We start from the raw sequence: 26,522 nt of genomic DNA on the forward strand, positions 1-26,522 counted from the left end.
CACCCAGACCCTCCTCCAAGCCATTTCTGTCACTATTCCACATTCTCCTCAGCTTTTAACATTCCTAAAACCACAACCACAAATGAGTCATGCTACTACACATCCCTGTGCCTATTTCTCCCCAGCTCTCTCCTTTCCACCTAGTTAACAATTGCCCATCCTTCCAGGGCTCCAGCTTACCTCCCTTCTTCCTCCAAATTCCCAAGGCAAAATATAATCTTCTCTTACTTCAATAGCCCTTTAGGACTAAAAGCAGTATAGATAGTGGTTAAGAGTCTGGATTTCAGTCAGTCTTTTGCTTCTTACTAGTTATATGACCGTGGACAAGTTACTTAACGTCTCTGCACCTTGATCTACGCATCCACAAAATGGGATGTGTTGGGACTTCTCTGGTGGGCCAGCGGTTGGGAGTCCACCTGCCAACGCAGGGAACATGGGTTCGACCCCTGGTCCGGGAACTAGGATCTCATTCATTCCAATATACTACACAACTATTACACATGAGTAGGAGTAATACATGCAAATCCAGAAGTTCTCCTTAAAGGAGAATCTGCTTGCCCTTTGCCCTCTTTATACTGATTGCGGAATAGTAACTACTGAAGCAATTTTGGAAGCCACGTGTTAAAGACAATACAGTTACAAGACAGTTCTGTATCACTCACTTAGGAACTATTAGGTGAAAGAGAAATAAATTTCTATCTTCTGTAAGCCTTTGGTTTTTGTTGTTGTTTTATTTCTGTTTTAGCACCTTATATTTTTTTTGTTTCAACGTCTGCAGTACTGTGCACTTAGTCACTCAGTCGTGTCTGACTCTTTGCAATCCCATGGACTTTGCAATCCCACCAAGCTCCTCTGTCCATGGGATTTTTCAGGCAGGAATACTGGAGTGGATTGCTGTTTCCTTCTCCAGGGGATCTTCCCAACCCAGGAACTGAACCCAAGTCTCCTGTGTCTCCTGCCTTGCAGGCAGACTGTTTACCCACTGAGCCTCCCAGGAAATTCATCACCTTATACAGTACACTAAGATAATAATATCTTAATAACAATGCATACTTCTTAGGGTTTCAGGAAGATTGAATGGATTAAGATAATATAAAGCATTGCAGACATCACCTGACATACAGTAAGGACTAAATAAATGTCAGTGATTAGCAGCAGTGGTAGTAAAGTAGCCCTGATCACATTTAGTTATCATTGGTTTACTGGTCTCTGTCCTGCAGGAGGCCAAATTTATTTGGGTAATGGCTTGGCACTTTTGTCTCTGTATTATACTTACTATTTAAAAGGGAAATGCAATTTAGCTTTGCATACCAAGTATTTCCCTAGGAACTACTTTCATGAAAACGTGAATACTAGGCCTGAAAAACCAAAATGTCTCTTCCCCATAGGCACAAATTTTTCTACTAACAGGGAAAATGCTATCTTAGTTAAGGAGCTAGTCTCATCTCTCAAAATAGGAAATTGAAATCTCCATTATTGAAATATGGCAATTTGGTTGCTAGAAAAGACATCAGAGGAAAATTGCCCTTGAGCATCAATAGAAAGGGTCTTATCACCCACTCTTAACAAAGAACATAGCATGACAAGACTTCCCTGATGGTCCGATAGTTAAAAATCTGCCTGTCAATACAAGAAACACAGGTTCGATCCCTGGTCCAGGAAGATCCCACATGCCAGGGAGCAACTAAGCCCATGTGCCACAACTACTGAGCCTGCACTCCCCAAGAAGAGAAGCCACGTCACCACAACTAGAGAATAGCTCCTGCTCACCTCAACTAGAGAAAGCCTGCAAGTGGCAACGAAGACCCAGCACAGTCAAAAATAAATAATAATTAAAAACAATTAGCACAGCATGAAACTATGGATATGTTTGTCAACTGAAAAGACATACATCATTTTATCCAGACTACAAGCCATTAAACCTCAAGACTGAGAACTCTGAGGAATTCGCTAAAATCTGCAGACTTTGGAAGTGGCTAGCTTCTACCCAACATGACAGAACAAGATTAGCTTTCTGGTTCTACAGAATCCTTTTCTTGACTACTCATCTTGTCTGTTACTGTATACTGACACCTTCTATTTTCTCAATGTGATTCCTATTATCTTCATCCTATTACTTTTGACCCCCTGTGGTTATGAGAGTTAGCGGATTCACAGGCATGGAGTCCACCAATCACAGCTCATGACTAGCAAAAGAGGTATGGGAATAACCCATGGTCATGGGATATACAGCTCTCACATAACACTCCCAGGAACGACCAGTCTCACAGAACACTGAAATGCTTTTCTAAAGACACAATCAATGTACCAGGCAACTCTCTGGAAGAATAAAGTGCTATTCTTCAGTATGAAGTGCATTTACTAAATCAGAGACTGCTACAGGTCCACGTGCCCCAAGAGGAAGGGTAGCTGGCTTGGGAACAAAGGGGCGGAGGCAGCAGTGGCCCCATGAACCATCAGTACCAATGTCCTACCATATATCTTTGTGCATTCCATCCCTACACCTCTGGGCTCCACAGGATCACACCTGCTCCAAATTATGAGTCTACTAGCATTGTTGCTGTTCAGTCACTCAGTCGTGTCTGACTCTTTGCAACCCCATGGACTACAGTATGCCAGACTTCCCTCTCTTTCACCATCTCCCAGAGTTGGCTTGAACTCGTGTCCATTGAGTTGATGATGCCACCCAGCCATCTCATCCGCTATCAGCCCCTTCTCCTCCTGCCCTCAATCTTTCCCAGCATCAGGGTCTTTTCCAATCTATCAGTATGGAATGGAATATATATTATGGTTTATCAGTTGGACTCCTTGACTAGAATATAGTAAAACAAGTAAGTTTTAGAAAAGTAGTTCATTTTCTCCTTTATTGTGATGGTGGTTTCACCGGTATATGTATATGTCAAAACTCATCAAATTGTACATTTTAAACAACTGTACCTCAATAAAGTTGTAAAAAATAAAAAAACTCCATCATTCCAAAATACCATTACTATAACTTTTTATGTAGCCCTTTGCACTTTCTTCACCAGATGGTCAATACCAAAATCAGACTGATTATATTCTTTGAAGCCAAAGGTGGAGAAGCTCTACACAGTCAACAAAAGCAAGACCAGGAGCTGACTGTGACTCAGATCATGAACTCCTTATTGCCAAATTCAGACTAAAACTGAAGAAAGTAAGGAAAACCACTAGACCATTCAGGTATGACCTAAATCTAATCCCTTACAATTATACAGTGGAAGTGACAAACAGATTCAAGGGATTAGATCTGATAGACAGAGTGCCTGAAGAACTATGGACAGAGGTTTGTGACACTGTACAGGAAGGAGGGATAAAGACCATCCCCAAGAAAAAGAAATGCAAAAAGGCAAAATGGTTGTCTGATGAGGCCTTATAAATAGCAGAAAAAAGAAGAGAAGTGAAAAGCAAAGGAGAAAAGGAAAGATATTCCCATTTGAATGCAGCGTTCCAAAGAATAGCAAGGAGAGATAAGAAAGCCTTCCTCAGCGATCAGTGCAAAGAAACAGGAAAACAATAGAATAGGAAAGACTAGATATCTCTTCAAGAAAATTAGAGATACCAAGAGAACATTCCATGCAAAGATGGTCACAATAAAGGACAGATATCGTATGGGCCTAACAGAAGCAGAAGATATTAAGAAGAGGTGGCAAGAATACACAGAAGAACTATACAAAAATGATTTTCATGACCCAGATAACCAAGATAGTATGATCACTCACCTAAAGGCAGACATTCTAGAGTGCAAAGTCAAGTGGGCCTTAAGAAGCATCACTATGAACAAAGCTAGTGGAGGTGATGGAATTCCAGTTGAGCTATTTCAAATCCTAAAAGATGATGCTGTGAAAGTGCTGCACTCAATATGTCAGCAAATTTGAAAAACTCAGAAGTGGCCACAGGACTGGAAAAGGTCCGTTTTCATTCCAGTCCCAAAGAAGGACAATGTCAAAGAATGTTTACACTACTGCACAATTGCACTCATCTCACACACTAGCAAAGTAATGCTCAAAATTCTCCAAGCCAACCTTCAACAGTAAGTGAACTGTGAACTTCCAGATGTTCAAGCTGGATTTATAAAAGGCAGAGGAACCAGAGATAAAATTGCCAACAACCACTGGATCACAGAAAAAGCAAGAGAATTCCAGAAAAACATCTACTTCTGCTTCATTGATTACACCACCTTTGACTGTGTAGATCACAACAAACTGTGGAAAATTCTTCAAGAGATGGGAACATCAGACCACCTTACCTGCCTCCTGAGAAATCTGTATGCAGGTCAAGAAGCACAGTTAGAACTGGACATGGAACAACAGACTGGTTACAAATTGAGAAAGAAGTACATCAAGGCTGTATATTGTCACCCTGTTTATTTAACTTAGACGCAGAGTACATCATGCAAAATGCTGTGCTGGATGAAACACAAGCTGGAATCAAGATTTCCAGGAGAAATATCAATAACCTCAGATATGCAGATGACACCACCCTTATGGCAGAAACTGAATAAGAACTAAAGAGCCTCTTGATGAAAGTGAAAGAGGAGAGTGAAAGAGCTGGCCTAAAACTCAACATTCAGAAAACTAAAATCACGGCATCTGGTCCCATCACTTCATGGCAAGTAGACGGGGAAACAGTGGAAACAGTGACAGACTTTATTCTCTTTGACTCCAAAGTCACTGCAGATGGTGACTGCAGCCATGAAATTAAAAGATGCTTGCTGCTTGGAAGAAAAGTTATGACCAACCTAGACAGCATATTAAAAAGCAGAGATATTACTTTGCCAACAAAGATCTGTCTAGTCAAAGCTATGGTTTTTACAGTAGTCATGTATGGATGTGAGAGTTGGACTATAAAGAAAGCTGAGCACAGAAGAATTGATGCTTTTGAACTGCGGTATTGGAGAAGATTCTTGAGAGTCCCTTGGACTTCAAGGAGATCAAACCAGCCAATCCTAAAGGAAGTCAGTCCTGAATATTCATTGGACGGACTGATGCTTAAGCTGAAACTCTAATACTTTGGCCACGTGATGTGAAGAGCTGACTCATTGGAAAAGACCCTGATGCTGGGAAAGACTGAAGGCAGGAGGAGAAGAGGACGACAGAGAATGAGATGGTTGGATGGCATCACTGACTTGATGGACATAAGTGTGAGCATGCTCTGGGGTTGGTGATGGACAGGGAAGCCTGGCATGCTGCATTCTATGGGGTCGCAAAGAGTCGGACATGACTGAGCGACTGAACTGAATTGAACCTGTACTTTCTACATTGGGTTGCAATTATTTATACACACATCTTATCTCCCTCATTAGATTATAAATTCCTTGAGAGCAGCATTAATTTCTGACTCATTTGAACCCTAGTAACTAGCTCACACACTGCACTGCACACAGTGAATAATCATTAAATCTCTACTAAATATATCGAGATCTTATAGAGTTCAAAATATCAGCTTCAGACAAGCTGGTCTCATCACCTAATAGCAGTGTGACCTTGAGCATATTAGTTGACTTCCTCCCAGTGTGATTTCTCTATCTGTAAAATGAGACTACTACTGTTACTACGGCTAAGTCACTTCAGTCATGTCCAACTCTGTGCGACCCCGTGGACGGCAGCCCACCAGGCTCCCCCATCCCTGGGATTCTCCAGGCAAGAACACTGGAGTGGGTTGCCATTTCCTTCTCCAATGCGTGAAAGTGAAAAGGGAAAGTGAAGTCGCTCAGTCATGTCCGACTCTTAGCGACCCCATGGACCGCAGCCTACCAGGCTCCTCCATCCATGGGATTTTCCAGGCAAGAGTACTGGAGTGGGTTGCCACTGCCTTCTCTGAAAATGAGACTACTACAAATTAAGTAAGGGAACATCAACAAAGGCCATCCAAAGTGCTCAAGGTTAAGAATTTCAATATGTAGGACTTTCTATTCTTAGAGCAGCCTTGGTTATTAAATTAAAATATTCACAGACAAAAGGCATTTATTCTCTACTTACCAAAAATTTAGACACACATTTAACATCATGCATAACACTTGAAGGGAGATTTTTACAACAAGCTCCCAACTCAGAAAAATTGGCCCATGGATACAGGAACAGTAAACAAAGGAGTTGTTCTAACAATACTAAACCATGGACATCACAAGTGTTCATATTCTGCCCATTACTTTTACTCTTCATGGAGCAAATTAAACTTTACAAGTCAAAGCCACAAATCAATCAAAGTTCACACAGCATACACAGAGAGACAGATATACAGTTAACTGTGTTGTTCTTGTTGTTGCAGCCCAAAACAGAAACCACTCGGAAGGACGGCAACTTCCTTCCAACAGAGACTAAAATATTTTAAAAGCACAAGCCCTTTTACAATCCTGACTAGATTCAACAAGAGAAGCAAAGAGACAAAGCAATGTGTTTCCATTCCGTCTTTTGGCCCTTCTCTGAAATCTCACAGAAAAGAATAAACTTACTATCCAATTTCCACTGTCACTTAAGAGTTTAATAATAGGGGATTAGCTATAGAAGGTTCTTAATATGATGACTTACCACAAATACACAGAATCAACACAGCAGAAACATTCAACTGGAAAATGTTAAAGATGTTTTTCAATAAACCATATAGTTTCTGGCTTGGAAATTCACTGCAGTTTTCTAAATTGAGTAGCAACAAACTACAAAATGCTACAACCTAAAAGAACTTCACTTAATTCATGTAGAAGTTTTCATCTTCTGCTATTCATACTACAGATTTATATATTAGAATACATATTTTTAACACCAATGAACTGAAATTCAGAGGTGGAGAATATAAGGCTGTAATAATATAATAGGTCTACACTTTGCTTTCTCATGAGTGAAATAATCACCTAACATCTATGTTACATGCTGGGTAATATTAAGACCTCAAAAAAAGCATGTGATGACAGAACTGAAATTATATTGCCTTTCAGAATTACAACTTTCTAGGACTTTATTCATTAATTCAACAAAAATTAATTCAGCCCCAGTAATACGCAAAACACTGTTCTTGATCTAGGTAACTCAACAGGGCACAGTTTTTACTCTCAAATGGTTTGTAGTCTAACCACAGGCCTGTGTCCTCAGGCCCCAGTTCACTGACAACCACAGTGGAGAGTTCCCAGCATGTGGGCAGGTTCCGAGCTCAAGCGCCTGCATCGCTCCTCCTGTCTTCATGATCGCTTCCCCGACACTTGCAAAACTTGCTCACTAGCAAACAGGAGCAATCTGGAAATTGATGTGGAAGGAATAACACAGTCCACAAACCCACCGAGGATAGAACTTGGCTCCAGCCTTGGATACGAGGTTCTGAGGCATGTTCCTTGTGGGTTCTCGAAGGGTCCCAAGGACTGAGCCCCAGTTGCCACAGTGGTGAGTCTCACGCACACTTTCTGTGTATGCTTGCTAAGTCGCTTCAGTCCTCCCCAACTGTGTGCAACTCTGTGGGGTGCAGCCTGCCAGGCTCCTCTGTCCATGGGATTCTCCAGGCAGGAACACTGAAGCGGGATACCATGCCCTCCTCCAGGGGATCTTCCAGACCCAGAGATCAAACCTGCATCTCTGACATCTGCACGGGCAGGCAGGTTCTTTCCCACTAGCGCCACCCCGGAAGCCCTCTGCACACTTCACCACCTTCCATTGCATTAGGCTCACTCTCCCTCACTCCCTCACACTTCCCAGGACCACTTCCCAAACTGATGCTCTCCACCCACGTCTTCCAGGGTCTGATGTGACGACGGCTCCAACCAACATAGTCCTATTCTAGTTCTCTTCAGGTGTGTTCAGTCACACTGGAGTAACACATGGAAGGAGACTATCACATATATCCCTGTGATCCACTTCAGCTTCAAGATGTCAAGAGGCTTAGATTTTGAATAAATAATGTGGATGAGAGCTAGATGGAAAAAGAATGAGAGAGAAAGAGAAGTTCGGCAGGCTAGAACAATGACCAGTGCTCAAAAGATGAAACATAACAGATCCCCCATCTGGCTCCAAAATACCAGGTATGGAGCACAGGAGGAGGAAAGCAAGGGTCCAGAGATGCAAATGAAAAAGTCTCGGGAGTCTGGCTTGACTCACAGCTCTAGGGGAGTTGGGGAGTCCTGCTCAGGACTCTTGCGGTGCAAGTGTGGCACCCAAAAACAAAGTAGGGTCTCATCACAACACACCCAAATGTACTATGTTCAGATCTTCCTACACCACTAAGAATGACATTGACAAATAGGAGCCTAACCAGAATCCAAACATAGCAGCGAGATGAAGACTAGAGAAATCACTAAAAATAATGTAGCTGGCAACAGGTGGAAGAATCTTTTAAATTAAGACTGTAGAAGAAAAACTGCACAGCAATAAAATCATTCTCAACAAATACAGAATGCAGAAGTAGGGGGTGACAGAGGATGAGATGGTTGGATGGCATCACCGACTCAATGGACATGAGTTTGAGCAAACTCCAGGAGATGGTGAAGGACAGGGAAATCTGGTGTGCTGCAGTCCACGAGGTCACAAAGAGTCAGACACGACTGAGCAACCAAACAGTAACAAACAAATACTTAAAGCTTCATTGTGTGGAAGAGGGATTAGATAGAATCTATGTGGCTTTTCAGAGCCAACAGGTAGAATTTACAGGAGGGTATTATACCACAGATAGTAGGGTACAGTTGTTAAAAACAAACAGCTCTAGAGTTAGACAAATTCATTCTGAGTCCCAACTTCACCACTACTAAGCTTGGGGACCTTAAAATGGTTGTATGATTTCTTTATACTTAACTCCCTCAACTGCAAAATTGACACAGCAACAATTTCTACTTTATAGGGTTATTGAGATATCAGGTTTCCCTGGGGGCTCAGATGGTAAAGTGTCTGCCTACAATGCAGGAGACCTGGGTTCTATCCCTGGGTTGGGAAGATCCCCTGGAGAAGGAAATGGCAACCCACTCCAGTACTCTAGCCTGGAAAATTCCATGGACTGAGAAAGCCTGGTAGGCTACAGTCCCATGGGTCGCAAAGAGTCAGACACGACTGAGCGACTTCACCTTCACTTTCATAAATGTTAACGCACAGGAACTCCTGAGCCCATTGTACATGTATTAAGCGCTCAGTCGATAAATGTTAGTGATTTCAAATCTGAAATAGTTTCAGTCTTCATCCCCAAAATTACAAGCTCATCAAATCTGAAGGAACTCAATAAAGGAACTGTGAAACTGGTAGAGGAAGTAGATATTCATAAATTGGCTCATACCAGAGAATTACTATGTTAGACAAGATTGACATGTTCAATTATATAAAACGTCAAAGCTACTACTTAGCCAGATAGCTTTTTTGCCAATGCTCCTAAGTGTATAGCCTCCATGAAAGTGTTAGTCTCTCAGTCATGTCTAACTCTTTGTGACCCCATGGACGGTAGCCCACCAGGCTCTGCTGTCCATGGAATTCCCAGGCAAGAATATTGGAGTGGGTTCAGTTCAGTCGCATCTGACTCTTTGTGACCCCATGGACGGCAGCAGACCAGGCCTCCCTGTCCATCACCAACTCCCAGAGTTAACTCAGACTCATGTTCATTGAGTTAGTGATGCCATCCAACCATCTCATCCTCTGTCATCCCCCTTCTCCTCCCACCTTCAATATTTCCCAGCATCAGGGTCTTTTCCAATGAGTCAGTTCTTCGCATCAGGTGGCCAAAGTACTGGAGTTTCAGCCTCAGCATTAGTCCTTCCAATGAACTCCCAGGACTGATCTCCTTTAGGATGGACTGGTTGGATCTCCTTGCAGTCCAAGGGACTCTCAAGAGTCTTCTCCAACACCACAGTTCAAAAGCATCAATTCTTCTGTGCTCAGCTTTCTTTGTAGTCCAACTCTCACATCCATACATGACCACTGGAAAAACCATAGCTTTGACTAGGTGGACTTTTGTTGGCAAAGTAATGTCTCTGCTTTTTAATATGCTGTCTAGGTTGGTCATAACTTTTCTTCCAAGGAGTAAGCGTCTTTTAATTTCATGGCTGCAGTCACCATCTGCAGTGACTTTGGAGCCCAAGAGAATAAAGTCTGTCACTGTTTCCACTGTTTCCCCATCTATTTGCCATGAAGTGATGGGACCAGATGCCAGGATCTTAGTCTTCTGAACGTTGAGTTTTAAGCCAACTTTTTCACTCTCCTCTTTCACTTTCATCAAGAGGCTCTTTAGTTCTTATTCAGTTTCTGCCATAAGGGTGGTGTCATCTGCATATCTGAGGTTATTGATATTTCTCCCGGCAATCTTAATTCCACTGGAGTGGGTAACCAGTCCCTTCTCCAGGGGATCTTCCCAACCCAGGGATTAAACCTGGGTCTCTTGCATTGCAGGCAGATTCTTAACCATCTGGGCCACCAGGGAAGCCCATAACCTCCATGAGTAGAGCGAAAAGGTGAGAGTATTGTTGCTGCTGCTTTTTGTTTGGTCACTAAGTCGTGGCCAACCCTTTTGCAACCCCAGGGACTGCAGCCCGCCAGGCTCCTCTGTCCATGGGATTCTCCAGGCAGGAACACTGGAGTGGGTTGCCACGCCCTCCTCCAGGGGATCTTCCCGACCCAGGGAATTGAGCCCATGCCTCCTGCTTGGCAGGCAGGCTCTTTACGACTGAGCCACCGGGGACACCCAAAGCTGAAAGTGCCAGCCTTGAAAACGGCAGAAGAACTGAGTTAAAGAAATGTCTTGCCAGTCTTCTCCCAAGTCCTGATACTCACTACCTGCTTTCAAGTGGCATCACACAGCAGAGAAAGTCTCTGTTTCAGTGCCCGAAGCATTCAAGATTATTGCCGCAGAATGACTTTTTGCTTGACGGAAGCAGCCTTTTGATAAGACTGGCGGATTATGAAATAGTCACATGTCAAATGACCACAGAGTCACAGAGCTGGAAATTTCTAGAGCAAACAGCCACAGCCTGTGGTATAAGAGAAGGGACTGTCTTCTCTTCCCTCACCCCTCCTGGGGAGTGGCCCCCTGGGTTCTGGGTTACTTCTGTGTTTTATCACCTTTCTGGTTAAGAAAAGGGCACACAAACCTCTTTTGTTTTGATTTAGGTCAGTTTCTCCTCCTAATAGAAAATGCACACGTATTAATAGGTCTAAACGTTTGGAAAAATCTATACCCAACTTCTCTTGAGAACAGGGGGAGACATGCATAAAGGAACGAGGAGACGGAAAAGAAGAATGGAAAGAATGTAAAGTCAACAGAAATAACTGCTATCATTTAGTGTGCAGGAGGAGGGCTAAACTGTATATTAGGATCTTCCCTAAGACTCCACATTCCCAAAGCAGGAAGCCTGGGTTCAATCCCTGGTCAGGAGACCAGATCCCACATGCTGCAACTAAGAGTTCGGTCCCACGTGCTACAACAAACAACTGGCACAGCCAAATAAGCAAATATTTCTTTAAAACTATGTATCAAAAACTAGGATGAATGACAAATCATGTTGACCATATGTGCCCCTGATACGATGTAGGGAGAAAGGCAGTTAATATCCCTTCTCAAAACCTTAGCCCCTGTCTAATTACGATGAAAACATCAGCCAGACCAAAATCAAGGGACATTCTACAAAATGTCTGGCCAGTACTCTTTAAAAGTATCACGGTCATTAAAAACAACAACAACAACAACAACAAGGAAAGACTGAGAAAGTGGAACAAGCCAGAGGAGACTAAACAGCCATGATGACTAACAGCACATGGAATCCTGAACGGGATCGGGATTGCAGAAAGGACAATGGAAAACTGGTGACATTCACAGGAAGCCTGGAATTTAGTCAACAGTAACATACAAATGGTAATTTCTTAACCGTGACAAATGTACCACAGTTACATAAGATGCTAACACAGGGGAAAGTGGGTGGAAGGGAACTCTCTATACCCCCTCTACAACTCCTCGTAACCTAAACGTATTTCAAAGTTTATAGCTGATCTTTAAAAATGAGAGAATATTTGATCATGAAAAGACTTCTGCGCTTACTTAAGAGAAAGCCAATGTGCTTCGGTTAGTGCTATTCTGATGGTGTGGTTACTGAAAATAGCTGTCCATCCGCCAGGTTTTAAATAACCCTTGGGAAGCTGTTTGTTTGTTAAAGCTTCATTTCCTCTGTTCATGTGAAAAGCAGAGGGAACCCGTCAAAGGAATATTGCTTGTGCAATTGTGTGTATTGGGGATAAGTGTATTAACCTCTTTAAAATTTTGGCTCCTCATTAAAAAAATTGGGATACCCATATTGGATTTCCTTTTTATTTATTTATTTTGGTTGTGCTGAGTGTTCGTCGCTGCGCATGTGCATTCTCTAGTTTCGACGAACGGGGGCTAGTCTTCGTCACGGTGCGTGGGCCCCCAGTGTGGCCCACTTTCTGGGGAGCACAGGCTCTCAGCACAAGCTTTAGCAGTGGCAGCATGTGGGCTCAGCAGTTGCTGCTCATGGGCTCTAGAGCATGGGCTCAGTAGTTTTGCCACAAGAGTTCATTTGCTCCAGGGTAAGCGGAGTCTTCCCGGGCCAGGAATCGAACCCATGTCCCCTGCCTTCCAGGCAGATGTTTATCTACTGTACCACCAGGGAAGGCCTCAATTGACTGCTCATTGCCTAGACGCTCTAAAATTTTATGATTCACTTGAACAAACCATACAGTAAGTATGAAAAACAAAAATTGTTTCAAATTAGTTTGCGGACACCATTTGTCTGGCTGAGGCAAGAGGAACTGAGGTACAGCTGAATTGCTGATACACTGTTGTTTCTTCATATTATCTAAAAAACAATAAGGCAGGGCGCTCTGGAAACTTGGCAGAGGGGTCTGGAAAGGCAGGCGTGGTGATCTCGGGAGGTCAATCTATGCAAAAGTGATGGCTTTTACAGCCAAAGGGAACAGGAGGAACACATTCAGGAAGAGAAGGATGAAGCTGCAAAAGAATAAGGTGTGAGAAAGGATACAGAATTGGGGAAACAAGGTCTGCCAAGCAATGTGAAGGCCAGGGAAAGCAACGCAAGCCCATCTCATGGAATTCTCTGGGGCCCTGTCAAGATGGGCCTCCAAGAATCCAAGAAGAGTCAGAGCTTTAAACCAAAAAGGAATCTTGACTCTTCAATAGCAAGAGAGCCTCCTTCTCTAATGATGAGTGGAGACAAATGACTTAGTCTTACACAAGAGGTAGAAAATGAGAGCAAACCAGCAATGACAATGACCTAACGTATTCGATTTCAGGAAGAGCCAGCCTTCCAGGGGCAGACGGAGCACCTGAATGATTCATACTTTGAACCAATGCCCGCTGAATCATATGACACCAAGTATCTGTGTATAATTACCTCCTGGGCACAGAGCTGTTACTGCAGAGTTCCCTCAGACACACTAAAATATTTAAAAGAAAAAAGGCAGCCACAAACCCTGAAGATTTATCTTTGACAGATTAACTTCCCCTGATGAACACAGGAATAAGGCTACACAAGCTCATGGTCATGAAGCACCCTGGGAACCACACTGTATCACACGATCCCAGGGAAAGTGTGGGTCTCTCACCCATAAACATCTAAAGGCTATTTTTTTCCTGATGTCTACTATGGGCAAAGTTCTGTGCCTGGGAAACACAAATAGAAAAGAAAAAAAGCCTGCCCTTGAAGAGGTTATAATGTAAGAGAAGAGCCAGCTATGTTTAAAGGAAATACATCATGCCTTTCTATCATAAGTTAGCTACCATTTGTATAATGACTTAAAACACTTTTACCTTTATTCTCTGGAAAGAATCCAAGCCACACAGAGCCTTGTGTGGCAAGATTATTCTTGTTTTTATCCACCCCGGTCCCACCAGACAATGACAGATGTCCTCAGAGACACTAAGTGGTTGGGTGACCTACTTAAGATGACCGTCGGCGAGAAAGGCGGTCAAACCCAGACTCCATGCTTTCTTCTGCTACAAATACAGATCTGTTGTCCCAGTTTGCTTTTAAAACTTTTTACCTTCCACATCTTGCAGTTCACAAAAGAGAGTCTGTGGATCTGAATTTGTTTATCATCCCTTCTCTGAATTCAATGTATCTCTTCCACCTGAGAAAGAGTGGCTTTCTACAACTTAGGAAAGGTCTCACCCGTATCTCTTTACACGTTGCCTCATTCTCATGCGCTTCGGCCTCTCCTTCTAGAATCTGATTAGATGCTGCTAGACCCTCTCAGTCCCTCCTCAACACTGGCTTTTCATGACTCTTTCACACGGTCCTCTGCCCTGCATTCTGGACAATCTCCTCAGCTCTCTCTTCCATACCACGGTCGCCTCATCTTCTCATATGATACGCTAGCTCACGCTTTCTAGAACCTGTAAGTTCTTTTTCGTTGTGTCCGTTCTTCCATCAGGCTCCTCCAGCCTGTTCTGCCTGAAATCATTTCCACACACTTACTGCACAGTCTCTGGCAAGCTGTCCTGGAGCACTCCGTATCTTGCTTGTCACAACCGCTGACTGTCCTTCAAGCAGTTCAACAGTGAGTCCCTCCTCCAGGGGGACTGTGTGTCGTGAGAAGACCTCACGTGCCCAGGGCTGGGGGAGTGTCCCCACTGAGCACTGCTCCGCGTGCGCTGATGGGTGGTATCCCTCCCACAGTCTGCTTTCTCGCTAATTTCCCCACATGGGGAGACATGTGGATCACGTATTCAAAGTGACTGATGTCACTCAAACCACATTTACTGTGCTTGTCACTCTCTGTGAGACAAAAATGCAATATCCCTGCAAATCGTTATAATAAAAATTGTGTAAACAAGTTACAGAACATGAAGCATGGGAACGCCAGATGTGAAGGCTCCCTCCTCCCCCACGCACACGCAGAGCATCCTGACCTGGGTCTGGGGCTCCAGTGAACCCCTCTGACTCTCTGTCCAGAACAGGCTCCCTTATTAAAGCTGTGTTTCACCAATGTGAGAAGGGATGCTGACACGGTGTGTTCAAAATGAATGCTGCTTTTAAGGTGTTATCATTATATTATTATTATAAGTATACACTATAAAGTATTAATTTGATTTGCACAAGCTCTTAATGACTGGTCTTAGTTGTCTATGATTCTCTACAAGTCCCATTAATCCTTCTCTTGTAACAGTCATAATCAGTTTGCTACTATGAACAACTTCTCAGTTGATAGTATGACACTATCTCTAAAATTATACCTAGAAAGGAGTTCTAAGACAATTTTAGTTATTATGTATCTTCCAAAGTGACATTTTAAAAGTGAAACTAACACATCAGTGTCACCATGCTGGAGATTTTACAAAGATAAATTAAAGAGCTGATAAGGAAATGCTAATATTTACAGTGCAACTGTCACGGAAATATATAACTACATATCATTCAGCTATATTTACCGGTTTGAAAAGTGGCCTCTCACACTTATTTAATAATTACCAAGATTTCCTTTCAACATACAGACTACCGTCCAGCAAAACAAAACTTGAAGCTATTCTTTCAGCATCAGTCCTTCAATGTGTCAAGGAAGAAAAACAACGGGGAACTTTTGAAAGCATTTCCAGCAGATATATCTCTATTTGAAAGTTTTACATTGAATAAAGTTCTAACATTACTTCTTTTAAGGCACAAAAATACCCCCACTTAGGTCATATAATATAAAATAAGTATTTTTTTCCTACCTCGGAACTTCTTGGGAGGGTTGGCCAGGTCCCCTGCTTCTGGATGCACCACACATCGGTCATCCACCAGTCTGGAAGGAAAAAAACATTCACACTGTTGACATCGTCGGGTTCACAGAGCATAAAAGACACATGAAGACTGCATCAATATTTACAAAAAGTTTTTACTACCACTCTTCATTCAGAAATGTCTGAATAGTCGTGGATTTATAAAAAGATCTGGTTATACAGGCATGAATTAAAGTAGGGTTTACAAAACTCAAAACCAAAAAACTGTTAAGTGGTGGGCTTCCCAGGTGGCGTGGGTGGTAAAGAATCCGCCTGCCAGTGCAGAAGACATAAGAGACGAGGGTTCAATTCCTAGGTAGAGAAGAGCCCCTGGGGCAGGAAATAGTAACCACTCCAGTATTCTTGTCTGGAAAAATTCCGTGGACAGAGGAGCCTGGTGGGTTACAGTCCATGGGGTTGCAGAGAGTCGGACATGACTAAGCGCTGAGCATGAGCAGGAAACGTCAGAGAAATCACGATACTGACACGCCGTGAAACTGCAGAGCCAGTTACAATTCTATTTCTTAAAGGCAGTGGTGCGGGAAACATTTATAGTATGTGGTGGAAATAAGTGGGAACAAATCAGTAAGACATTGTATATATTTAAACACACACACCCCTCTACAGAGACACATATCAGGACTGGAACACAGACACCAGAACATTAACAGGGATTAGACTGCCCATGGTTTTTATGCTCCAGTGTGTAGGCGAGCGTGTTTTGTTTTATTTTTATAAGTAATGTGTATGCTTATGAGATCAGGCTCACAGAGTGACGACATAGTGGGATAAGAAGTGCTCATCCTGTGTTCAGTGATGGCTCAGCCACTTCCCAGCCAGATGGGGGTTTACCTCCTGCGCTATACCTGCAAACACAGATAAAGAGTACCCACCTCATGGTATTGATAGGAGGACTGACTTCATAGCTGTAACGTAGCTAGCACAGTTTCTAGCATAGACTAGGCCATTAAATACTAAGTATTTAAGATAATAACATTAAGGACTTCACCTGCCTTATTCCTATCTTCCTCTAGAAGGATGCCTGACACTTAGTGATGAGTACTCAACAAATTTACTCAAATGAATAGAGTACCTTTCTAGTTACAAAAACTTGCCCCTACTAAAATATCCATGAAAAGCCAATTTTGAAGACAATTCCCAGAAAAGCTGAATCTCTGATCTGAGAGCCAGGAGACATGAATCTCTGTGTCAGGGTAATATCTAACTACCAAAAGACTCGCTGATAGTCATTTTCTCCATTGACTAAGTGATGAGAGCCACTAGGGTTTTCTCCAGAATATTGTGAGAATGCACATGAATTAGTTCCAAATTTATGAGCTCATTTGAAGAACGATGCCCCAGTTGCAACTTTGTTAAAAAGCATGCATTAACCCCAGCACAAAAGTAAACCCCACTCACTAGTATGCATTAACCCCAGCATAAAGTAAACCCCAATTCCTGATCAACAGTCCCCTTGAACTAGAACAATTAACCAAATCAAGATGAAACTTTTGGTTCCTGGTTTATCTGTTTACAAAAGCAGACACTTCCTAAATCACTGGATTTCTCTATAAGATTCAATTTCCACCAAACAAAATAATAATTTGATCAAGCATATAGTTCTTTGATTTTTTTTTTAGTATACTTCATTCATACTGGTTTACTAAAATGTGGTTTTACAAGGGCTGCCAAGCATGCAAGAAATTCCTTTCAAGAGTCTTCAAAATTGTTTTCTTAGAAACAGGAAGTCACAATGGGTCAAGAGAAAGCAAACCCAAACCTCCGCAAAATCCAACTTCAGGCTGTAACACAATATAATATTTAAATCTAAAAACATGCTGTGAGGGAAACTTAAGCTTTTCTAACTAGTTAAATTGTGGGGGAAGGAGAGGGTAGGATGAATTGGAAGAGAAGCACTGACATGTATACACCACATGTGTAAAATAGAGAGCTAGTGGGAAGCAGCTATATATCACAGGGAGCTCAGCTCGGAGCTCTGTGATGACCGGGGCGGGGAGGGGCGAGGCGTGGGAAGGAAGCTGAAGAGAGAGGGGTTACCTGTATACTTATACCTGATTCATGTTGATATACAGCAGAAATCAACATAACATAACAACATAACAATTATCTTCCAATTAAAAAAAAAGATAATTCAAAACATAATAATAAAAAAAAAAGCACATAGTCTAATTTTGAGACTTCATGGCAAATAGAAGGGGAAAAGTGGACACATTTTATTTTCTTGGGCTCCAAAATCACTGCAGACAGTGACTGCAGTCACGAAATTAAGACGCTTGCTTCTTGGAAGGAAAGCTATGACAATCAAGACAGCACATTAAAAAACAGAGACATCACCTTGCTGACAAAGATCCATATAGTCAAAACTATGGTGTTTCCAGTAGTCATGTACAGATGTGAGAGTTAGACCATGAAGAAGACTGAGGGCCGAAGAACTGATGCTTTCAAATTTGGAGAAGACTCTTGAGAGTCCCTTGGACTGTAGGGAGATCAAACCAGTCAATCCTAAAGGAAATCACCCCTGAATATTCATTGGAAGGACTGATGCTGAAGCTGAAGCTCTATTCTGGCCACCTGATGAGAACAGGCAACTCACTGGAAAAGACCCTGATGCTGAGAAAGACTGAGGGCAAAAGGAGAATGGGGCAGCAGAGGATGATAGCATTGGAGAGGAGACAGTTGGATGACATCACTGACTCAATGGACATGAATGTGAACAAGTCCAGGAGATGGTGGTGGACAGGGGAAGCCTGGCATGCTGTGGCCCATGGGTTCGCAAAGACTCGGACATGACTTAGCAACTGAACAACAACAACTCATCTAGAGCACAGAAAATTTGTATTAAAAGAGGCATTGATATTTTACTTAGTCTTTGTGTCTGCCATTCCCACAGAAATACAGGCTCCCCTAGAATCGCCCAAGGAGCCTCCACCTGCAAGGTGGCTCGCCACCAAGAGGAATGGGAAAAAACTAAAGCCATCAGTCAGGCCACAGTGCATTTACGTAAATATTTATGCCTACCCTCAATCATTCTGATAGCCCAGATAAAAACGTTAGTAATTAAGAGTGACTTCAGTTCTAAGAATTTGTCCTATCCCTTACAAACCAAAGTCTGTGAAAATTACAAAGACAGTCATCTCATCATACAGACTGAATGAACTGGACAGTTTGGACAGAATGGAAGAAAGGGGAGGTTATGATGAAATGAGTGGCTAAAGAAACAAGTGTGAATTTTAATAACAGTGTGAAACAAGTGTGAATTTTATAACAGTGTGAATGTTATAAAAACATGTATGATCACAGATGTTAAATGTTAAAGATGAATATACTGCACAACTTCTACAATATCTCCAAGAGCCTCTTCTTGAATACCTTCAGGGCCAGAGTATTCACCACTTACCATCTTCCTGCTCTGTTTTATAAGTCTTTTTCCCATCACAGTACTTAAATTTTCTAACTACTTGCTTATTAGTCTGATCTTTCAATAAATTGTAACTCCATGAAGTCAGAAATTGAATCCATCTAGTTTACCATTATATATTTGGCATCCATTAGAATGAGTTATAGTGGCCACTAAGTAAATATTTGTTAAATAAATAAATGAATCAATGAAAAACAATGAGACTGGCTTTCCCAAATAACGTTCCCTTTTTGGTCTCAGCTCTTTCTTTTGGGCTGTTGTCTTTTTCTAGGATGAACAAGTCTATTTCTCTCTATGGATATTCCCTCATATGGATATTTACCAAGGAGCTCAACATCCTTTCATGCATCTAAGTGTTAACACCCCGCATAAATGTGATCCCAGAGACTATTCACATGAATCCAGGTGCATCTCCAACAAGTGCAGGGGTCAGGGGTCTCTCACCTCCTTCTTTTCGACAATAAGCTTACAGTTATGCTACCTAAGAATACATCAGCTTCCATGGAAGTCAAGCCCACTTCTGACACTCACTATAGCTGACCAATTTCAGGTTTTCTCACGTGTACTACCGATAAACCAGGCTTTCCCATCCACCACTGGAGCAGTTAACTTTTATAACTTACGAACAAGGGTTTACAATTGAATAGGTACAAATATAAAGATCGACCTTTGGCCAATGAGGAGAAAATCACCTGAAAGTCATCTATACCATCCTGAAGTCATTTAAATACCTTCTCATGATCATTTCCCTTTTTTCTCACTCATAAACAGTGTTTCCCAAATCTGGCTCATTGGCTGAATCATATCTACATGAAGTAATAATAATACCTTTCTTTGGTCCCTATCTAGCAAACAAAAATTTCTGAGGATACAGTCTAAGAATCTGTATTTTTTAAACACTACCCAATCTTTCTTGAATGGATTAGTAGCACCTATTTTCCCACAGTACCTGAGTCCATCCTCTAAAAGAGAACTTCTTACACTCCATCAAGATTTCTTATACATGTATATTTTACTAGCACAGCAAAGTATAAGTTCCAGGAGAGTCAGCACATTTCTGTTCTGCATGAATGCATGCATGCTAAGTCACTTCAGTCACGTCCAATTCTTCGCAACCCTATGGACTATAGTCCGCCAGGCTCCTCTGTCCATGGGATTCTCCAGGCAAGAATACTGGTGTGGTTGCCATGCCCTCCTCCAGAGGATCTTCCCAACCCAAGGATCAAACTCACATCCTTACGTCTCCTTCACTGGCAGGTGGGTTCTTTACCACTACTGTCACCTGGGAAGCTCTCACCATAATATGCCCAAATCTAAATGTTAGTCCTCAAACATACAAGATGTTAAGTATTAACTGAGTGAATGACTGAGTCACTTTTTGAACAACTGAGTAAATCAATATGGTATTTCTGGTATTAGTAGATCACAAAATCAATAAAAATAACTGGAACTAACAAATGGTTAACTAATAGTAGATGGAAGAAAGGGTGACATATCTCAGAAAGTTATCAAAGATGTCAAATCCTGATAAGGACCAAAACAGCCTGCTCTAGAAAAAAAAATATCTTATATAGAACCTTTCAATTTCGATCTGTCAGTACACTTTTTAAAGGGTTGTATTAATCTCCCCCATTTGAATCAGCAAGTAGGCCAAACGGGCAATTATTGCCACAGCCAAAAATCCTCAATCTCTCACTGAAACTCAGCTAACATAAAACCTGTTATCTTTCATATCTATCTTCTCTTCATAAGGTCATAACTGTAAATTATTTGTTCATTGTAATTAATAAGGAAAAAAATCATTCAACAATTAGACCTTCCAAGGAATCTATAAGGAGATTTCATTAGCTACTCTGAATGATTTTATACATAAATATGAATCAAAAATATACATAAATCAAATTTTAACTGGACAGATATGCCTCCTAGAGAAATCTTACAAATTTTGTGCATCTGAAGACATGTGTTGATACAAGAGTTTTCGAGGCAACACTTCATGACAGCAAACACTGGAAAAACTCAAATGTTCATCAGTAATAGTAATGTGAATAAATGTACCATGACAAGTGAGTAATTTCAAGCAAAAGAGAACTATTTTAAAAGGTGAATAAATTGCAGCTGCATGCAACAACACTCAAATACATGAAATGGAGCTAAAAACAAGTAAGTCTCAAATGTTATATAATTCCATTTATATAGAAGGCATAAGTAGGCAAAATTAAATAGCATATATTTTAGGGATACACATGAAGTGTAAATAAATTATTGTATAAAAATACATGACTCTCCAATTTTTAAGCAGACTTCCAAAAGAAAGCAAACTACTCTGTCGGTCTCCAGTCCCTTATTATTTCACCAATTGTAAAGAAAATGCCACAAAATAGATAAAATACAATATGTTAGTTATATGTTTTTCCTCATGAAGCCATAACTGATATTCCTACCTTTGAAATATTATACTTTTTTAAATAAGTGTGTTATCTTCCTGATATTTGCCTACCACACATATGCGACTCTTGTGCAATTAAGTGATATAGTTCATTTCTAATAAAATGGTTTTGAAGCACATTTAAATAAAATGAATTTGAGGGGAGAGAGAAGAAGGGGAATCCACAGGAGGCATTATTAAAAACTATTAGTAAGAAAGAGAGCTAATATTGTGAGCAGGTTCATAAGTATGATGGAATTACCTTTACAGAACTCTCAGGACTCTGTCACAAATCATTTTACCCGTAACTGGGAGTTTTTGTTTTTTTTTTAATTTTTTTCCCATTTATTTTTATTAGTTGGAAGCTAATTACTTTACATCATTACAGTAGTTTTTGTCATACATTGAAATGAATTAGCCATGGATTTACATGTATTCCCCATCCCTGTCCCCCCCCCCCCCACCTCCCTCTCCAGCCGATCCCTCTGGGTCTTCCCAGTGCACCAGGCCCGAGCACCTGTCTCATGCACCCAACCTGGGCTGGTGATCTGTTTCACCCTAGATAATATACATGTTTCAACGCTGTTCTCTTGAAACATCCCACCCTCGCCTTCTCCCAGAGTCCACAAGTCTGTTCTATACATCTGAGTCTCTTTTTCTGTTTTGCATATAGGGTTATCATTACCATCTTTCTAAAGTCCATATATATGTGTTAGTATACTGTAATGGTCTTTATCTTTCTGGCTTACTTCGCTCTGTATAATGGGCTCCAGTTTCATCCATCTCATTAGAACTGATTCAAATGAATTCTTTTTAATGGCTGAGTAATATTCCATGGTGTATATGTACCACAGCTTCCTCATCCATTCGTCTGCTGATGGGCATCTGGGTTGCTTCCATGTCCTGGCTATTATAAACAGTGCTGCGATGAACACTGGGGTGCACGTGTCTCTTTCAGATCTGGTTTCCTTGGTGTGTATGCCCAGAAGTGGGATTGCTGGGTCATAAGGCAGTTCTATTTCCAGCTTTTTAAGAAATCTCCACACTGTTTTCCATAGTGGCTGTACTAATTTGCATTCCCACCAAGAGTGTAAGAGGGTTCCCTTTTCTCCACACCCTCTCCAGCATTTATTGCTTGTAGACTTTTGGATAGCAGCCATCCTGACTGGCGTATAATGGTACCTCATTGTGGTTTTGATTTGCATTTCTCTGATAATGAGTGATGTTGAGCATCTTTTCATGTGTGTGTTAGCCATCTGTATGTCTTCCTTGGAGAAATGTCTGTTGAGTTCTTTGGCCCATTTTTTGATTGGGTCATTTATTTTTCTGGAGTTGAGCTGGAGGAGTTGCTTGTATATTTTTGAGATTAATCCTTTGTCTGTTGCTTCGTTTGCTATTATTTTCTCCCAATCTGAGGGCTGTCTTTTCACCTTGCTTATAGTTTCCTTTGTTGTGCAAAAGCTTTTAAGTTTCATTAGGTCCCATTTGTTTATTTTTGCTTTTATTTCTAAAATTCTGGGATGTGGGTCATAGAGGATCCTGCTGTGATTTATGTTGGAGAGTGTTTTGCCTATGTTCTCCTCTAGGAGTTTGATAGTTTCTGGTCTTACATTTAGATCTTTAATCCATTTTGAGTTTATTTTTGTGTATGGTGTTAGAAAGTGTTCTAGTTTCATTCTTTTACAGGTGGTTGACCAGTTTTCCCAGCACCACTTGTTAAAGGGATTGTCTTTTTTCCATTGTATATCCTTGCCTCCTTTGTCGAAGATAAGGTGACCATAGGTTCGTGGATTTATCTCTGGGCTTTCTATTCTGTTCCATTGATCTATATTTCTGTCTTTGTGCCAGTACCATACTGTCTTGATGACTGTGGCTTTGTAGTAGAGTCTGAAGTCAGGCAGATTGATTCCTCCAGTTCCATTCTTCTTTCTCAGGATTACTTTGGCTATTCGAGGTTTTTTGTATTTCGATACAAATTGTGAAATTATTTGTTCTAGTTCTGTGAAAAATACCGTTGGTAGTTTGATAGGGATTTCATTGAATCTATAGATTGCTTTCGGTAGTATAGCCATTTTGACAATATTGATTCTTCCAATCCATGAACACGGTATATTTCTCCATCTGTTTGTGTCCTCTTTGATTTCTTTCATCAGTGTTTTATAGTTTTCTATGTATAGGTCTTTTGTTTCTTTAGGTAGATATACTCCTAAGTATTTTAGTCTTTTTGTTGCAATGGTGAATTGTATTGTTTCCTTAATTTCTCTTTCTGTTTTCTCCATAACTGGGAGTTTTACCCTGATAGCCATATGAATTTCTCCTCTAGCTGCAATTTTCTGACTTTTAGCAAAACTGTCCGTCCACCCCATACAACCCCACCACCCAGCATCAGTCAACCCTGGCACATCACCCTCCCTTACCATCACTTAGAAGTAGTACTAGAGGAGAAGAAACACGTGGAGAGCTCAAATCCTTGGTCTGCCACTTTACAGCCAGCTGTGTTTATGCTAGCCACTTAACCTCTCTCTGCCTCATTTTCTAAATGGAGCAGCTGTGATCTCACAAATTCTTCTATTTCTGTGGTTTCTCATTTCTCTGATTCTATTTTGTAATCAAAGTTGGCTTTGATATCACCTTTCAGTAGCAAATTCTGATTTTAAAATATTGTATATATTGTAGTTTGAAAGTTTAACTGTTCAGAATAAATTGCTTGAAGTTTATTTATTATTTTATCATACCAAGCAAAGTACTAGTGTGTGATCTTTGTTCCATTCATTCACCACAGTCTTAGAATGCAGTGTTTTAGCATCTTAAGGTCTCACCATTTAGTAACGGGGACATTTTTTTACTGACCAATACTCAAGTTGTTTAAGTGAAAAGCCAACCTCCAGGCCTGTAGAGCCAACTCGACTCACTGGAAACGATTCTGGTGCTGGGAAAGATTGAGACAGGAGGAGAAGGGGGCAACAAAGGAGGAGATGGTTGGATGGCATCACCGACTCAATGGACTGAACAAACTCCGGGAAATGGAGAAGGACAGGGAAGACTGGCATGCTGCAATCTGTGGTGTCACAAAGAATCAGACGTGGCCTAGCAACAGAACAACAACAAGGCCTGTAGATTCTTGTTTGTAAGCCAATTAATCTCTCTCATAATTCAGAGTAACTTAACAGGAAATACTAGGTTCTACAAATGTCCAATTCCATACCTTAGATCTGATATGTCCTGTGGATACACCCCTGCATAATGCCATAAACAATTCTAATCACACAAAAAGGGAAGTAATTTCATTGTTAAACTTTCTGCCAAAGAGTATCCTAACTTGTAAATGTAAAACAGATTCAACAGAAAATTCACTCATGGCCTGGACTCATATTTAGCCAATGTTGACAAGCAGAATTAAATTCCCTTTTGCCATTGGAAATGTGAGATTTTTAAAAGTTAAACCAATAAAGTTGAACATTATTTTCTCTTCTTAAGTTTCCTATTTCAGTAATATATTTTTACTAACACAAATACTTTACATTTAAACATTAAAAGTATATTTAATTCCACATGTAAGTTTTTCAGCCATGCACAGGTTTGTTCCTGCTAATATTTCTAAAATTGGTTCCTTCCAAAGTTGAAATTGTGCTTGCTCTACCTATTTCAAATGTTTCCAGTTGTTCTTCAAGAAAGATAAAATCAATCTAAACCACATATAAATTATAGCATAAACACTAAATTATCAAATAATGCTACATAGAAATCCCCCAAAATATTGAGTGAATCGTTATGCTTAAATTTTTTGATCAGCACTATCATCTATGCCAAATGACTTAAAGACCTTTAAACAAAACGCATATCCTGAGGACTACAAAGGCAACGCTGTTGCTCACATATTAACATTTTCAGAAATCACTGCAAGAATCCATCACTTAGTGAAACAATTATATTCAGAGTATGGATGCTGGTAAAACTGGTGGGAAAAAAACTAAAAGAACCTCTCAGAGAGAAGCACGTATTACCTAACCATGACTTCAGAAAGGACTTGCCTGTATATTCTGAAAGCTTAAAGTCTTAATCTAGCCAAAGAAAGCAATCATTTTCTTCTCAGATTTTCCTTCTCCATCTAATAACTTTCTTTCCTTGATCCTCTCTACACTGTCTGCTCAACCTCTGTGAACCCAATACTATTGCAAGCCAGTATATGCAGCATTTTATTCTAACTTGCCCATTACTGTTCTCATGAAAGTCAAAGCACTTACAAAGTGTCTTTCTCAGGATATAAATGGTCATCGATATCAGTTGAGATCAATTATTTAATGATGGCTAAGGTTACCTTAACTACTACCAGTTCTCAGTCATCTGCAGAGAGCTAGAAAATCTTTGGCACTGGCAAAAGTGACAGACTGGGCAAAGTTCAGGTCCAGAACTTTGCTAATACTAATACTACCAGACTGTCAAGCCTATCTGAGTTTTTGCCACCTGGTTGGTACCAACTTAAAGGTGCTACCAGTAAAAAGGCTGTAAAATGGGACTTATCTAATGACACTCTCTTATTCCAAGAACAGACACCTCCCCTGCCCCAGGTTTCTGCTGGTTTTGGTCACTCACTCATACTTTCACATAGTTGTTTATTATTTTCTGTCCAGAGTTATAGCAATTATACTGTAGATTCTACTCAAGAAACATGAGTTCAAATATTTTCAAAGTTTCTACTGCAGCAAACTGCTATTGCATCAGCAAAAACAACAACAGACATACACTTTAATTACCAACTTAAACTATAACTAACATATACTTTAATTACCAACTTAAACTATAACTATTATAAATATTTATAGACATTAAAGATACTTTTCTTAAATGAAAAAAGAGAAAGAGCCCATCAAAAATGGCCAGACAGACTTGATAAAGAATTTCCAGAAACAAAAAATAATTGTTAAACTAAGTAGGTGGGTTTAAGATAGAAAA

General features: G+C 40.8%; 1 protein-coding gene across 3 annotated transcripts in view; it reads right to left on the reverse strand.

Moving 5' to 3' along the window:
* Positions 1 to 26,522, reverse strand: part of ITPR2 (inositol 1,4,5-trisphosphate receptor type 2) — a 567,579-nt gene that overhangs the window by 491,393 nt on the left and 49,664 nt on the right. For 2 of the 3 annotated variants that reach the window (XM_070453823.1, XM_070453822.1), the window contains exon 2: positions 15,655 to 15,725. In XM_070453823.1, coding sequence (XP_070309924.1) covers positions 15,655 to 15,725 — 71 coding nt within the window. Of the gene's footprint in view, positions 1 to 15,654; positions 15,726 to 24,419; positions 24,666 to 26,522 lie in introns of those variants that run through there. The other variant, XM_070453824.1, reaches the window with a different exon arrangement.

Source organism: Odocoileus virginianus, chromosome 23, assembly GCF_023699985.2.
Source record: "Odocoileus virginianus isolate 20LAN1187 ecotype Illinois chromosome 23, Ovbor_1.2, whole genome shotgun sequence".
Lineage (NCBI taxonomy): Eukaryota > Metazoa > Chordata > Mammalia > Artiodactyla > Cervidae > Odocoileus > Odocoileus virginianus.